The 16,283-nt window shown below is 38.6% G+C and overlaps 1 protein-coding gene across 2 annotated transcripts in view; it reads right to left on the bottom strand.

Annotated features, from left to right (window-relative positions):
- Positions 1–16,283, bottom strand: part of Vps53 (VPS53 subunit of GARP complex) — a 138,160-nt gene that overhangs the window by 1,564 nt on the left and 120,313 nt on the right. For both annotated transcript variants that reach the window (XM_021728147.3, XM_005327885.4), the window contains 2 exons: positions 2,278–2,415; positions 135–239 (listed from right to left, as the gene is read on the bottom strand). In XM_021728147.3, the coding sequence (XP_021583822.1) occupies positions 135–239; positions 2,278–2,415 (243 nt within the window). The remainder of the gene's footprint in view (positions 1–134; positions 240–2,277; positions 2,416–16,283) is intronic.

Raw genomic sequence — 16,283 nt, 5'->3', positions numbered from 1 at the left:
GAGTTGCTGGGATTTCAACCCACCACTCTAGGTCCACAACCTGCATTTTTGAGGCAGCCCCTCCATAACCCATATCCCACCACCTAGAATAAGAAGGATGAGTAGGAGTTGACAAGAAAAGATACTGAGCTCACCTTCATGTCCAGTATCTTCTGGAAGGTTTCTGTGTTACAGTCCGTAAGGAGTTTGATGTAGTTGTCCACAAACACCACCAATGGCTCATGGGGGGCCATCACTACCTACCAAGGGAAGGAACACAGTAGGCCCTTAAGGCTCGTTCTAGGCAAGCGCTCTACCTCTGAGCCACACTCCCAGCCCCTAAGCCTTATTTAATATTTTATTTAGAGATAGGGTCTCACTGAGTTGCTTAGCACCTTGCCATTGCTGAGGCTTGCTTTGAACTCACAATTCTCCTGCCTCAGCTCCCAAGCTATTGGGATTACAGGGTGCACCAGTGTACTTGGAGGATTGCCATTTTTTTGTTTTTGTTTTTTTGGTGGTGCTGGAGAATGAATTCAGGGTCTTGTGCATGCGAGGCAAGCACTCTACCAACTGAGCTATAGCCCCAGCGCCCCCGCCCCTTTTTTTTTTTTTTTGGTACCAAGGATTGAACTCAGGGGCACTCAACCACTGAGCCACATCCCCAGCCCTATTTGTATTTTATTTAGAGACAGGGTCTCACTGAGTTGCTTAGTGCCTCGCTGTTGCTGAGGCTGGCTTTGAACTTACGATCCTCCTGCCTCAGCCTCCCAATCCACTGGGATTACAGGCGTGTGCCATTGTAACCCTCTGGAGGATTGCTTTTTAATGTGCAGATTTCTGGGTCTCTTTTCTGTGTATTCTAATTCAGTGGGTCTGGGCAGGAGATGTTTTTAAAAAATAGGGACCATTTGGGAAACACAGTGTCAAAGGTCTCCGGTTGGACCTTTCATGGGTACCTGGTGCCTGCTCCTTCTGTCATTTTGTTGTTGTTTTGTTATTTTGGTACTGGGGAGTGAACCCAGGAGAGTTTTACCATTGAGCTATAGCCCCAGCCCTTTTTATTTTTTGAGACAGGGTCTCATTAAGAGGCTTAAGGCCTAAATTTCTGAGGCTGGCCTTGAACTTGTGATTCTCCTGCCTAAGCTTCCTGAGTCACTGGGATTACAGGTGTGTGCCATACCCAACTCCTTCTGTCTATTCTTGACAATCGGGCAACAAAAGGAATTGATGTGAGTGGATCTTCTCAAAAACAAAAATCCCAAAGCTTCCTTACTCTTTTGAAGACCTAAAATCTGGAACTTCATTTAACTACATTTACTTAAACTACCAATTAATATACAAACAGATGGCACTGCAACCCTCAGATTCATTTCCATTTGGTTTTGGAAGGCAGAATCTGATTTTTCTTCCCTCAGCAAAATAATTTTATTTTGAATTCCTGAGAATGTACGGGAGCAGTGAGGAGTATCTCCTTCAAAAGTCCTTGGCAGATCACTCCCAAACTGTATGCTCTCTCTGCAGAGAGGACACCAGCTGGAGAAGAATCCATCAGGCTACTTCCAATTTTCTCAGGCCATGGCTCAAGGCTTATGTGGGGCCTTTGCCTGGTCCCATGGTGTCTGTGGGCTGCAGCTACTTTTTTCTCCTGTCATCATTTGAGTTATTGTTTGGGAAGAGAGCCTGAAGAGCCTACAGGCCCTGGACTTTCAGGCCTTATCAGGTAGTACTATTTGTTCTCTAGCTTCTGCCCCTCTTCTCATGTTATCCTTGGAAATCATGGTAGGTGTTCAAGACATTCCTGACAGCACCAGCTGAAGTACAATATCTTGTTAAGTGATGCTAAAATCAAAACAAAGAAACAAACAAAAAACCCATTTGCTGATTAGATTCTGTTACCACAACATTGTTGAGTTCATTTAAAGATGTAAAGCACAGAAAGCCAAAAAGGCTTATGTGGAAGGGGAGGATAACTGATGTTCCTGCTGAGAGGCAAAGTTCCTAACTTATACAACTTGATTCACAGTGGCAACTCCTTCTAACTCTCAGTCTTGGCCAAATCTTATTACAAGAAAATCTCATGACAACAAAGAATTCCTTTGTCTGAAAGAATTACTGGTCCCCAAGTAATTGTCCACTGACTTCAAATAATATCTAATGAGGCCAACATTTAGTTTAAACAAAGGATGCAGATGATCCTTAGGACTGGTGGGGATAGGCCTTATGCTGGGCTTTCAAAATCAGAACTCCCTGGATATGGGATTAGAACAGGATCCTTGAGGAAGACACAGTCATTACCTTGAGGATCATCTCAGCCCGGGTCATGCCTTTCACGACAATCTTAGTGTAACTGGCAGGTGCCTTCCTCACCACCTGTGAGCCAATGGAAGGGAGGTCGAGCAGGACCATCTTCAGGGAGTGGGTGTCCAGTAGCAGCTGTGGGGAAAGCAGTGTGTTACCAGCCACTTCACAGGGACATGACACCAAATGAATCCATCAGATTAATCACATTTTCCTAATTATATACATAATATACTCTCATTGCAGAAAATTTGGAAAATAAACAACAAAAAATACTTTTAATTTCTTTATTCTGGGAAAATAAGAAACTACAGTTAAATGTGGTATAATTCCTGCTGTTCAGTTTGTGCACTTAAAACTAAATCAGAATCAATATTCTGTGCATGTGTATATATGTATGTATTCAGTTTTATAACCTGGGTTTTCCACTTTAACATATAAAGTTTTTGTATTCTATTTTCCCATCTTGGCAGTCTGGAAAAAATCATGAAGCTGGGCTAGTGGTGCATGCCTGGAATCTCAGCTACTTGGGAGGCTGAAGCAGGAGGATCTCAAGATTGAAGCCAGCCTCAGCAACCTAGTGAGACCCTGCCTCAAAATAAAAAAGGGCTGGGGATGTAGCTCAATTGTAGAGTGCTTGCCTAACATGTGTGAGGCCCTGGGCTCAATATCCAGTATTGGAAAAAAATCATGATTTTTAATGGCTATACAATATTCTGTAGCGTGTGTGTGTGTGTGTGTGTGTGTGTGTGTGTGTGTGTATGTGTATGTGTATGTGTGTTTAAGATATTAACAATTTATTTAGTTTGTTCCTAGATTTTTATTATTAATAATAAATGATGGACTGGGGTTGTGGCTCAGTGGTACAGTGGTTGCCTTGCATGTATGAGGCACTGGGTTCAATCCTCAGCACCACATAAATAAATAAAATGAAGATGTATTTAAAAAAAACAAAAACAAACGGTGAGGTAGTGGGACAGCCCTGTACACATATTCTAGGTGCACGAATGGCAGTCTTTGGGAGAGGCCAAAGCAGTACATTTTTAGGGTTCCTGACACATATGAACCTCTTTTTATATACCGACAGATATTTTATATATATATATAATATATATATGCACAATATCCCTATTTTTTATTTTTTTATGTGGTGCTGAGGATCGAACCCAGTGCCTCATGTATGCCAAGTGAGCACATTATCACTGAGCCCTAGCCCCAGCCTCACATCTGAACCTCTTTACAAATGAAGAATACATACACACTTTCTAGCAGCCCAGGCTCACTCTCATCAGCAATGAAAACTTTCATAAATATATTGCTTATTCATTAGGCAAAAAATGGTAATTTGCTATTGCAGTTTTTAGTGTTTTTTTTTTTTTCCTGGATGCTAGTGAGAATGTAGGAGAGTTAACCAAATTTAAATAAGTCTTGGCAACAATCCAACTTTTCCTATTTGTTCTGGATGCTAATTATTTGGAAGGCTATCAACTTTTCTGTCTGACCACCAATGGCTAGGAATGATGCTAGGAATGTTTTATGACATTTAGCATTTAGTCTTCATCTTGTTTGTTTTGGTATAGGGAACTGAACCCAGGGTCTTCAGCATGGCAGGCCAGTGCTGTACCACTGATCTACATCACAAGCCATTTTTAAAATTTTATTTTGAGACATGGTCTAAGTGGCAGAGGCTGGTCTTGGACTTTTGATCCTCTTGCCTTAGCCTTGCAAGTAGCTGTGATTACAGGTGTAAACCACTGTGCCCAGCTGCTTATCACATTCAGTTTTCATGAGGCCCTGTCCTTATGAAGGTAGTTATTTCTATTTTATAGATGAGAACATCAATGATCCATATGTTTTTAATAACTTGCCAAGACAAACTAATGAACAAGAGACACTATTAATGTAAGGCTATGGTGATTATAATTTTGACAATGGAAAAAAGGTTCTGGGAAGACATCAGTGTTTTATCTAGATGGCACAGAGGTGCACACCTGTAATCCAAGCTACTTGGGAGCTTGAGGCAGGAGGACTGAAATTTCTAGACCAGTCTTGGCAATTTAGTGACACTGACTCAAAAAAGAAAAAACAAAAACAAAACCAAAAAAATCCCAGAAACCAGAAGAGGCTAAGTATAATATTGACCAAGGAATGATTTGCAGAAACATAAAAATTCCTACAGATCAAGAAGAAAAAGACTGGGGTTGGGGGTGTAGCTCAGTGTTAAGAGTGCATGCTCCTCATGAATGAGACCCTAAAAATTCAATCTCCAGCACAAAAAAAAAAAAAAATCAATGAGACAAAGAATACAAATAGGTAATTCACATAAGAGGAAACTCAAATGACCAAAAGGCATTGCATTATTAGTAATTGGTAAATGCCAATTAAAACTATAAATACAGGGGCTGGGGATGTGGTTCAAGTGGTACTGTGCTTGCCTAGCATGAGTGAGGCACTGGGTTTGATTCTCAGTATCATATAAAAAAATAAAATAAAAAAACCCAAAGATATTGTGTCCACCTAAAACTAAAAAATAAATATTAAAAAATCCTATAAATACATGTCATTCATATCTATCAGACAGTCAAAATTTTTAAAGTTTGATAAAGAAAAAGACTGGGTTTGGGGTGTAGCTCACTGGTAGAGGGCTTGCCTAGCATGCATAAGGCGTTGGGTTTGATGCCCAGGACTATTAAAACAAACAAACAAACAAACAAACAAACTTGAAATGGATGTGGCATTGAAATTCAAACTTATAGTGACTATAAATTGATTCAAGCATGGAAACAGTAATATCATCTTGCTTGAAGATACTTATAACCTAACAGAGCATTTTTACTTACATCCTTTAGAGAACTTGACCATGTAAAAAAATGTTCTCTGCACCCACTGTTTGCAAAATATTGGAAACAATTTAAGTGTCCATAAAAAAGAGAATGAATAAACAAATGGTGGCATATTTATGCAATGGAATATGATGCTGAAGTTAAAATGAGTGAACACAAATGACACACATCAACATGAATTAATCTCAAAAAACACTGAATTGGGGAAAATAAGCAAGAGGGGAAATGACACGTATGGTATGATTTATATAAAGCTTAGAAATAAGCAAAACAAAATCATGTATCATTTGGGAATATATATACTCGTATAACATACCAAAACACTTAGGGGAATGGAAAAATCAAAATAAGAGTGGTGTTTACCTCTGGGCACGGACAGAGGATAATGGCAGAGTGGAATCCACAGGAGGCTTCAGCAATAACTGTTAACGATTTACTTTACATTTAAAAAAAAAAACCTACAGAAAAAGTGGGACCATGTCACAGATTTTACTAAGTGGTGAGCTGATGTTCTTTACATTATTTCCTATACTTTTATTAACAGGAAATATCTTTTTTTTCTTAAAGTACGCCATTTGAGGCCTGGCAACTTTGTCTTCGATATAGCAAATTTTAAGAGCCTTGTCAAAATCAAAGTCATGTCTTGGCATTTATTTGATGGCAGGAAAAAAAATACCTAATGATTATATTTTAAAACATGGGGATACTTTGTACTTTTCTATTTTTTAAAAATATTTTTTAGTTTTCAATGGACCTTTATTTTATTTATTGATATATGGTGCTGAGAATCAAACCCAGTGCCTCACACATGCTAGGCAAGCACTCTGCCACTAAGCCACAACCTCAGCCCTACTTTTCTATTTTTTTACTTTATAAAATATATAATATTTATATATAATATTTAATATATAATATTTATATATAATATATAAATTTCCAATTTATATACATTATATATAAATAATTGTATAGTTTTAAGTGACAAGATGAGTTTTGAATGAACCAGAAATAATTCTGTTGTTAGGAGAGATGGACTGGGGATTAAACCTGGGGGCACTTTACCACTGAGATATATACCCACCCTTATTTATTTACTTATATATTTATTTATCTTGAGACAGAGTCTAAGTTGATGAGGCTGGCCTCAAACTTGTGATCCTCCTGCCTCAGCCTTCCAAGTCACTAGGATTCACATGTCCACCACCACATCTGGCATAAGACATCCCTGGCCAGTGACAATAAAATTATGACTTTACCAGACAGATGAAGAGATGAAAACCTTGACCTCAGGCTTTAGGTAAGTGATGTAGACAAAAAAAAGGAACTAGCAGCTGTCTGGGGGAAGTGAAGATAAAAGGTTCCATTTATCATGAAAATCTGCCCCAAGTTTCACCTTTGAAAATGAAAACAGCCAATAGTTCATCTCTTTAGGCCCGAGGCACTGAGCAAGAAGGCCATTGCCAAATTTGTTTGTGCCTCAGAGGTGTTTGGGGTGGTGCTCCTGGGTGCTGTTGGTGAGCTGCTGAGGTGCAATGTTGGCCAGAGTGCTGTGTCTGCAAAAGTGAAGTCACTGAGGGCCCCAGGGTTTGATCCCCAGCTCTGCAAAGAGCCTTACTTCTTGTTTTGTTTTTTGGTACTGGGGATCGAATCGAGGGACACTTAACCATTGAGCAACACCCCGAGTCATTTTATATTTTATTTTGAGACAGGGTCTCGCCAAGTTCTTTAGGGCTTCTCTAAGTTGCTGATGCTAGCCTCCCACTTGTGATCCTCTTGCCTTAGCCTCCTGAGTCGCTGGGATTACAGATGTGCATCACCTTGCCCAGTGAGCCTCACTTCTTAAACTACCTCCTGCAATTTTGGGGGACACTATAGCTACTGGTAGGGATGAAAAGTCTTAAGTAGAGAAGCTAAAGGCACATTCCTAGAAGGCGAGGAACCATATATGTGCTGCAAAATTCTTCAGTGAGGTGGCATAGGGAGACTAGGTCAAGATATTATGAATGGACCAAGGTGGGGGCAATATATCTTGCTTCTTAGCTCTTTCATCTTTGTCACTGTTTTTTTTTTTTTTCCTGTTTTCTTTTGCAGTGCTGGGTTTGATCAAACCCCTGGGCCAGGAGCTACATCACCAGTCCCTCCCACCACATTCTTTTTTTTTGGGGGGGAGGTACTGGGGATTGAACTCAGAGGCACTCAACCAGCCACATCCCCAGCCCTATTTTGTATTTTATTAGAGACAGGGTCTCACTGAGTTGTTTAACACCTCACTGTTGCTGAGGCTGGCTTTGAACTCGTGATCCTTCTGCCTCAGCCTCTCGAGTGGCTGGGATTACAGGCATGTGCCACTGCGCCTGGCCAGTCATCTTTCTTAATTAAACTTTAAGTACACAAATACCAAGCATACAGCTCAGGAAGCTTTTACATGTGTACCATACCCTATTGCCTGTTGGAAGACACAGGACATTTCTGGCCTCCCTGAAGCCTCCTTCATTCTTTTTTTGGTCAATGGTCTCTTTGCTCCCAACAAAGGGAACCACTCTTTTGCCCTCAATCACCATAGATTAGTTTATGACCCATCAACCTACTATGCACATTCTTGTATGTATTTTTGGTGGTCACAAGCCCTCATTTCTCCAGCATGGAAAGTACTCGAGAGAATTGCTGGATCATGGGCAGGCATGTTAGCTACAGCAGAGACTGCCAGCTAGTGTTCCAATGTGGTTATGCCAGTTGTCATTCCTGCCTGCACACATCCAAGTTCCAACTGCTTTACATCTTAATCAACACTTGGTTTTGTCAATCTTTTTAAAAATTTAGCCATTCAGATGTCATTGTGATTTTAATTTGCATTTCCCTGATGATTAAGGTGCTTTCTGGATATCTTTTTTTCTCTCTTTTGAAGTGTCAATTCAAGGTCTTTTGTCACTTTTCTACTGGTAGATTATCACCCCTGCCCCGCTTTTTTGGCAATGCTGGGGATAAAACTCACACTTCCTAGGCAAGTTTTTCACCACTGAGTTACATCATCAGCCCTGATTATCTTTTTCTAATTGATTTGCTAGAGGTTTTTAAAAATAAATATTTAGAATATGAATATTTTCTCTGTTACTTACTGTTCAACTCTCTTAATGGTACCTTTTGATAAAAAAGGAGTTAAGTATTTCATGTAACCAGTATATTTTCTTTAATCTTTTTAAAAAATATTTATTTTTTAGTTGCAGTTGGACACAATAGCTTTATTTTATTTATTTTTTTAATGTGGTGATGAGGATCGAACCCAGGGGCCTTGCATGTGCTAGGCGAGTGCTCTACCGCTGAGCACTCAATTTTTTACCCCAGCCCCAATTTTTTTCTTTTAATTTTTGCCCAAGGAATCTTTGCCTAACTCAAGGTTATAAAGGTATTCTTTTATGTCTTCTTCCAGAAGCTTTGTTATCTTACCTTTTACTTTCAGAGCCACAACCAAACTGGAATTTATTTTTCAAGAATTGAGATATAATAATTAATGTGTCGTAAGATTTACCCCATTAAAGTTTATAAGTTAGTGTTTCTAAAAATATATTCACAAGGTAACACAATCATCACCATTTCCTAGTTCCAGAACATTTCATTGCCCCACAAAGAAATTAGGAGCCACTCCTTATTTTTTTGTCTCCCTTAGCTCTTGCCAATCATTAATCTACTTTTCATTTTATGGATTTCCCTATTTTGGGCATTTCAGATAAAAGAAATCATGTATACATGGACTTTTGTATCTCTCTTCAATTAATGTAATATTTTAAGGTTCATCATGTTGCAGATTAAATGAGTTCTTTATTCTTTTTAATGGTTGAGAAATTTTCCATCATATAATTATATCATATTTTGTTTATCCATTCATCAGTTGATGGACATTTGAGTGTTTCTACTTTTTGGTTATTATGAATAATGCATGAGTAATGCTGCTATGAACCTTTATGCACAAGTTTCTGTGTGAACATATTTTTTTAATTCTTTTGTGTAAATGCCTAGGAATGGAATTACTGGTCATATGGCAACTCTATGCTCACCTTTTTTTTTTTTTTTAAAGAGAGAGAGAGAGAGAGAGAGAGAGAGAGAGAGAGAGAGAGAGAGACAGAAAGAGAAAGAAAGAATCTTTTTTATAGATGGACACAATACAATGCCTTTATTTTTTTTTTTAATGTGGTGCTGACAATTGAACCTGGGTCCCCCCCTGAGCTAGGCGAGCGCTCTACCGCTGAGCCACAATCCCAACCCTATGCTCACCTTTTTGAGAAACTGCCAAACTGTTTCCCAAAATGGCTGTACAGAGTTCTAATTTTACAAGCCTCACTAAAATTGATTTCTGAGTATGGTGCGTGAGAAAGGTCAAGATAAATTTTTTTCTAATATGAATATCCAATTACTTCCCTTCTAAACTGAATTATGCCAGTTTTGTCATGAATTTAGTATCTATAAATGTGTGGGCCTATTTCTGAACTCAAGTCTGTTCTGTTGGCCCAATTATTCCTGGCGTCAGGACCACACTGCCCTAATTACAATAGCATTAAAATAAATTTGTGTATCCTGAGGTGTAAGTTATCTGTTCTTTTTTGTTAAGATTATTTTATTTGCTTTTGGTTGTTTAACTTTTAGAATCAGTTTATCAATTTACACACCACACCCCAAAATACAAACACATATATGTATAATGCTGATGGGATTCTAATTAAGATTGTGTTGTATCTGTAGATTAATTTTGGAAGTACTGATTTCTTTTCACATTAAGTCTTTTAATTGATGAACATGAGCTGTTCCATTCTTTTATCTTAAGGGTATTCTTTAATGTTTTATAATATCGTGATTGAGTTATTCTAAGATATTTAATGCTTTCTGATACTATTGAAATATTTTTGTCATTGTTTTTCTTTTTTATTGGTCTTGAACTTGATTCTCTTTCCTTACCTTCCCAAGAGCTGAGGTTATAGGTACATGCCGCTGTATCCAGCTACAAATGGTTTCATTTAAAAATTTCACTTTCTAAATTGTGGCTGATATACAGATGTATATTTTTAATACTGGCCAGCAACCTTGCTAATTTTACATTCTAATACTTCATTTGTAATTCTTTTAGATATTACATTCACAATCATATTCTCTGCAAAAAATGAAAAGTTTTGTTTCTTTTTTATAATCTGTATACTTCTGTTTCTTTAAAAAAAAAATTCATTTTAGCCAGGTGTGGCAGCACCTACTATGATCCCAGATACTTGGGAGGCTGAGGCAGGAGGATAACAAATTGGAGGCCAGCTTGGGCAACTTAGCCAGACTCTGTCTAAAAATTAAAAATAAGATAAAATAAAATTAAAGGCTGGTGATGTAGTTTAGTGGTAGAGTATTTCTGGTTTCAATTCTCAATACTGATAATTTTTTTCTTTTTCATTTCATTTTGTTTTATTTTTTCACTTTATTGTCCTAGCTAGGACTTCAGAAGTAATTTGGGATGGAGCAGACACTCCATCTCAAGAAAGAGAAAAGCTTTCTATATCTGGTCATTAAGTGTGATGTTTATTGTATCCTTTTCCAGTTATTGGTTCATTTATTTCACATTCTTCTTCAGTGCTGGTTGGTCCTTCCACTTCCAAGGTTGTGAACTCTTCTGGGGTGGCTGGGCCTTCTAGCTGTGTGTGGCACAATGGGAGGGCCCTTTTGACCACATGACAGGAGAGAAGTGAAGCTCTCAGTGGGAAGGACCATCTCAGAGATAACAAGATGGGTTAAAGCTTAGTGGGACAGAGGAAATGAAGGACTTTGGAAATAGGTAAAAGCTTCCTTCAGAAGGCATTTTAGAAAGAAAAAGTGCTGTGTAAAAGGGGAGCGCGCACACACACACAAACACACACACACACACACACACACACACACACACACACACGAGATGAAGGAGACAGCTCAGTTTTTCTGAACATAAGTTCTAAAGTCAAAAAACCTGCAAGGAAGGGGCTGGAGCCACAACTTGGTGGTGAAAGACTTGCCTAGCTTGCACCAGGCCCTGCGTTAGATTCCCAGCACCACATGAAAAAATAATAATAATTTTTAAAAAAAAGAAAGGAAAGAAAGGGAGAAGAGGTGGAAGGAAGCTAGTTTAATTTCAGAAATTTTGTATTGATTCCTAAACTAAAATCTTACTTTGGATAACTTGAGTGGAAATATGTGGGGTGAAACACTGTTTTTTTTTTTAAACCTTTCTATTATGGAGAATTTCAAATATATGTGAAGAAAATGGAGTGGTATCTTGAGGCCTTATACACCCAGTACACAGCTTCAACAACCAAAACTATTCTGTCATTCTTATTTCATTGAAGCGGCCAATTCAGTGGCATTCAACTTGGGCTGATTCTTCTTCTCACAACCCCCCACCCCAGCTGGCAACATCTGGAGACATTTTTGGTTGTCATACCTAAGAATGTCACTGGCATCTAGTGGGGAGAGTAAGAGATTCTGCTTAACATGCCCCACAAAAAAAATATCTAAATTGTCATTGCAGAGGCTGAGAAATCCTGCTATATTCACCCTCTACCACTTGCTCAATTTTTTTTGAGGTAAAATATATACACATTGAAATGTATAATTTTTTTTGGGTGGGGGGACATACCAAGGATTGAACTTGGGGCACTTGAACATTGAGCCCCATCCCCAGCCCTATTTTGTATTTTATTTAGAGTCAGGGTCTCACTGAGTTGCTTTGCACCTTGCTTGTGCTGAGGCTGGCTTTGAATCTGCAATCCTCCTGTTTCAGCCTCTGGAGCCTCTGGGTTCATAGGTGTGTGCCACTGAGCAAGGTGAAATGTGTAATTCTTAACTCTGTAATTCTGACAAATGTCCCATAAAATCTATATACACACTCCTAAATTTTTATTTATATCCATTATCAGATTCAATAATTTCCCTTCAATTTCACTATGATGTAGAATTTTTATTATTAAATAGATATTAAATTTTATCAATCCACTTTTTTTTTTTTGGTTGGGTCTTTTTTGGTACTAGGGATTGAACCCAAGGGTACTTTACCACTGAGGTACACCCCCAGCTTTTTTTGTTTTTTTATTTTGAGACAGGGTCTCACTAAGTTGCTTAAGGCCTTCCTGAGTTGCTAAAGCTGGCCTTGAACTTGCAATTCTCCAGTCTCAGCCTCCCAAAATTCTGGGATTATAGGCATGTGCCATAGTACCCAGCTCCATTTTGTTTTTAAGGATTACTTAAAAACACCCAGCCACCTTTTCGGGATTTACCTAGAAGAAGTGTGCCTGAGAATAACTATCCTACTTTCTCATTTTTCCAAATGCTATGCTAAATATAAATCTGACTTTCTTTTTCCCTCTCTGTGATGCTTGTACTTTAAAAAAAATCTTTATATTTGCTTTACACATTTTTTTTTGTTTGGATGGCTTTGAATTAGGTGAGTTTAAAAAGTCAATATGGTCAAAATATGGCATATACATGTAATGAAATATTACTTGGCCTTAAGGAAGAAATTTTTGACACATGTAGAAGAACTGGGAAGAAATTAAAACCAGCCAGACAGAAAAAGACAAATACTGTATGATTCCACCTATATGAAATACTTAAAGTAGTCAATTTATAGAGACAGAAAGTAGGATGTGACTCCAGGGCTGGAGACAGGAGAGAATGGGGACTAGATAGTGAATGGGTACAGAGATTCATCTGGGAAAGAGGAAAAAGGTCCAGAGGTGATGGTGGAGATCGATGCACAGCAACATATATAAACTTCTAGACATTAAGCAGGTACTTAAAAATGGTTAACATGAGTTGGGCAGGTGGCCCATGACTGTAATCCCAGTGACTCAGGATGCTGAGGCAAGAGGATCAATTTAGAGAGGCCCTAAGCCACTGAATGAGACCCTGTCTTAAAAATAAAAAATAAAAATAAAAAAAGGCTGGGGAATAGCTTGGTGGTAAATTTTTTAATTCTTCTTCTTTTTTTTTTTTAAGTTGGACACAATATCTTTATTTTACTTTTATGTGGTGCTGAGGATCGAACCCAGGGCCTCACATGTGCTAGGTGAGCACTTTACCACTGAGCCACAATCCCAGGCCCAAATGGTAAATTTTATGTTACATATCAAGAATTTTAAAAAGTCAATATGGTATCTAAAGATAATACAAAGGAAAAAATAATTTTATAGACACAAAGTATACTGCTCGGAGTATTTTAGACTACACAATATGATAGATCTAGAAGGGGCTTTTGAGAGCACCTGGTTCAGTGTTCTTATTTAAACAGGAAGAAACAGAGCTCAGAGCAGGAAAGCAACTGTTTGAGACCACAGGGACCTTTAACAAGAGAGAGAGGACTGGACTCCCTGTCTTTTTCCCCCTATATCATACTTGGTGCTTTCTCTATCCTAGCTCAGGCATTCCATTTCTGCTGTGTGTTCAGTTATAGATGGCCATGGTCGTAAAACTAATTAATGACCCTGCAAATCCCACAAGATTCTCTGAAAATTACAAACTAGAAAGAGGCATTATAAATACCAGTATGGTTCAATTCCATGTGCCCTTTCAATTTTGCTCAAGAGAACTCTGGGGCCCAAAAATAAATAATTCACTTTATGTAGTACTCAGGACATGAATAAAAAACAAAAAAACATTTCCTTCTCCATTTTTGGTATTAATAATGAAGGATAACCTAAATTTAGGAGCTAGTACCTATGTGGCAAAGCAGACACAGCTGAGATTAGGCTAAATCTTAGCTTTGAATCTTACAGCTTTTGTTAAAGCTTGGATTTCAGCCACTCCACGACTTGAGGCAGAAACTGTTTCGTTCCATGAACATCTCTTTGTTCACTTCTAGATTCCTATGATCCTGCTGCCCCAGTGAACCAGGCTCCACCAACATGACAGCTTGGCCTTTAAAGCCCGATACTCAGGGCAGGCATATACCCAGTAAAATCTGAACTTCACATGGGAATCCTTCAAGGGCTTCACTGCTCTTGTAGTCTCTCAGGCTAGACCTGTGAAGATTCTACTTTGTATTTGCCTGGGGTCTACTGAAGTAAAACTCTAGTTTCAGCAGATGGTTTTCTCATCCATATCTCAGAGCAGAAAGAAGTAAACACTGGCCAAAATGATACTTTTCTGTAGACACTAGCTTTGGATCTGAGCTGATTATTCTAATATTCTTTTAAAGAAGAAAAAGTCTAAGAAAAATTGATACAATATTGAATTTATGTGATAATGTGAAAATATCATGGTTATGAGACATTAACCCAGCTGCAAGGCCTGAGCAAAGCTATAAACTCAGGAGAACACCTTTCCTCTGATCAGTTCTGTGTCTAGGGGCTTCACCAAGTCTGTAGACAGAAACACAGGCACCCAGAACTCTATAGCTTCTCCCAGACACACAGATCTTAATCACTCTGTATCCTCTCTGATCACATACAATGACAAGGTGAAAAGAATGAATTGCTGGTAAACACATGCTAATGAAACTGCAGACATGATAGTATAATGACCTTGACATATCATACATTTGAATATTGTACTGTCATGTGTAACTAATTAAAACAAATAAAAAAATAAATAAATATAGTTTAAATCAAGAAATTAAAACAAAAATTTAAAAAATGACTTAAATATTAAAAAAAAAAAAAAAGAAGAAGAAACTGTAGACAGCATGTCAGGGCATCATCCCGCTGCTTGCTGCTTCCGACAGAGAGAATGAGCTCTGTGCTTAAGACACGCAGGGGTCAAGAATTTCAGAGTGCTGAACTGCATAAGTCAGGCCCAGCCAGTGTCTGAATCTGCACAACCTCCCAGGAAGCTTTCTGAGACAACACTTTTGACTCTGGCTAAAGCTGGTCAGACAGAGTGCCTGTGGCAAGCAATGAATATTTCTACATAGGCTGCATGTGGAAGAGTTATTAGGGAAGATGGGCAATAAAAACAGAGACAAGGTCATGTCCCTGGTCTGAGGAAGCTTAACCTCACGAAGAGCTGGCATTTAGTGTGGCCTGACCATGTGCCAGAACTGGTCCCAAGCATGCCATGTGCACCGTGTTGGTGAATCCTCATAACAGGTGGCACTGGTTACATCTATTTTATAGTTGAGGAAAGTGAAGTGATGCCAGGTTAAATATCTGCCTAAGGACTAATGGTTGCTGTGTTGCAGAAACAAGTTTCAGCTTCTGACCTTTGTGATTCTAGCACTACCAACGTGAATGCTCATACCATATTGCCACTTTATAACCTGGACTGATGCTAGCTCACTCCGCACTTATCTGATTCAAGAGATCTTGTCATACATAGATCTTACACCTGGCTTTGAATCTCATGAGAGAACACGATGCCCAATGGCACATGTTAATCTGCCCTCTAACTGAGAGGCATGACTGGGACCAACACAGCAGTGAGCTGTGAGAGATGGATCCTCTGCCACTCTTGATGAATTTGGTGGAAGGACAGGGTTTACAAAAGTATCTTGAATTACACAATCTTCTTACATGTTTTCTTAAGAGTTTACAGATAAAATGTCTAGAGAGGATTTATTTTATTGAATATGTGAATCATTTTTGATTAGCACCTGCAAACTTTGCATTTAAGTAGTATTTTGAAAGAATTAGGGGTAGAAGCCAGGCACAGTGGAACACACCCATAATTGACTCAGGAGTCTGAAGCAGGAGGATCTCAAGTTCGAGGTCAGCCTCAGTAATTTAGCAAGACCCCATTTTGAAATAAAAATAAAAAGAGCTAGGGATGTAGCTCAGGTGTAAAGCACCTCTGAGTCTGATCTTCAGTACCAAAAAACAAAACAAAACAAAACAAAACCCAAAAACAAAGTAGGGATTGAATACGAATATTATTGTTTTTCTTTTCATTTCTTTTTGTAGTGTTGGAGATTAAACCCAGGAATGCTTTACCACCCTTTGTGGTGCTGGGGAGGAGCCTACGGCTACACATATGCCTCTACGATTGAACCATATCCCTAGCCCATCCCCAGCTCTTTCTGATTTTTTGGTTTTTCTTTTAAAAGCAGCTTAAACTGCTTATTGAACTCAAATTGCCTATTTCAGATGGTCTGACTAGGTAGCAGCTGAAAAGAGGTAGCTGTGCTGTAGCACATAAGCCAATCCATCAGTGCCAAGGGGACAAACTAAG

This window comes from Ictidomys tridecemlineatus, chromosome 3 (assembly GCF_052094955.1).
Source record: "Ictidomys tridecemlineatus isolate mIctTri1 chromosome 3, mIctTri1.hap1, whole genome shotgun sequence".
In the NCBI taxonomy this organism is placed as follows: domain Eukaryota; kingdom Metazoa; phylum Chordata; class Mammalia; order Rodentia; family Sciuridae; genus Ictidomys; species Ictidomys tridecemlineatus.
The sequence above is the reverse complement of the archived record's forward strand: the minus strand, read 5'-3'. Positions and strand labels throughout refer to the sequence as shown.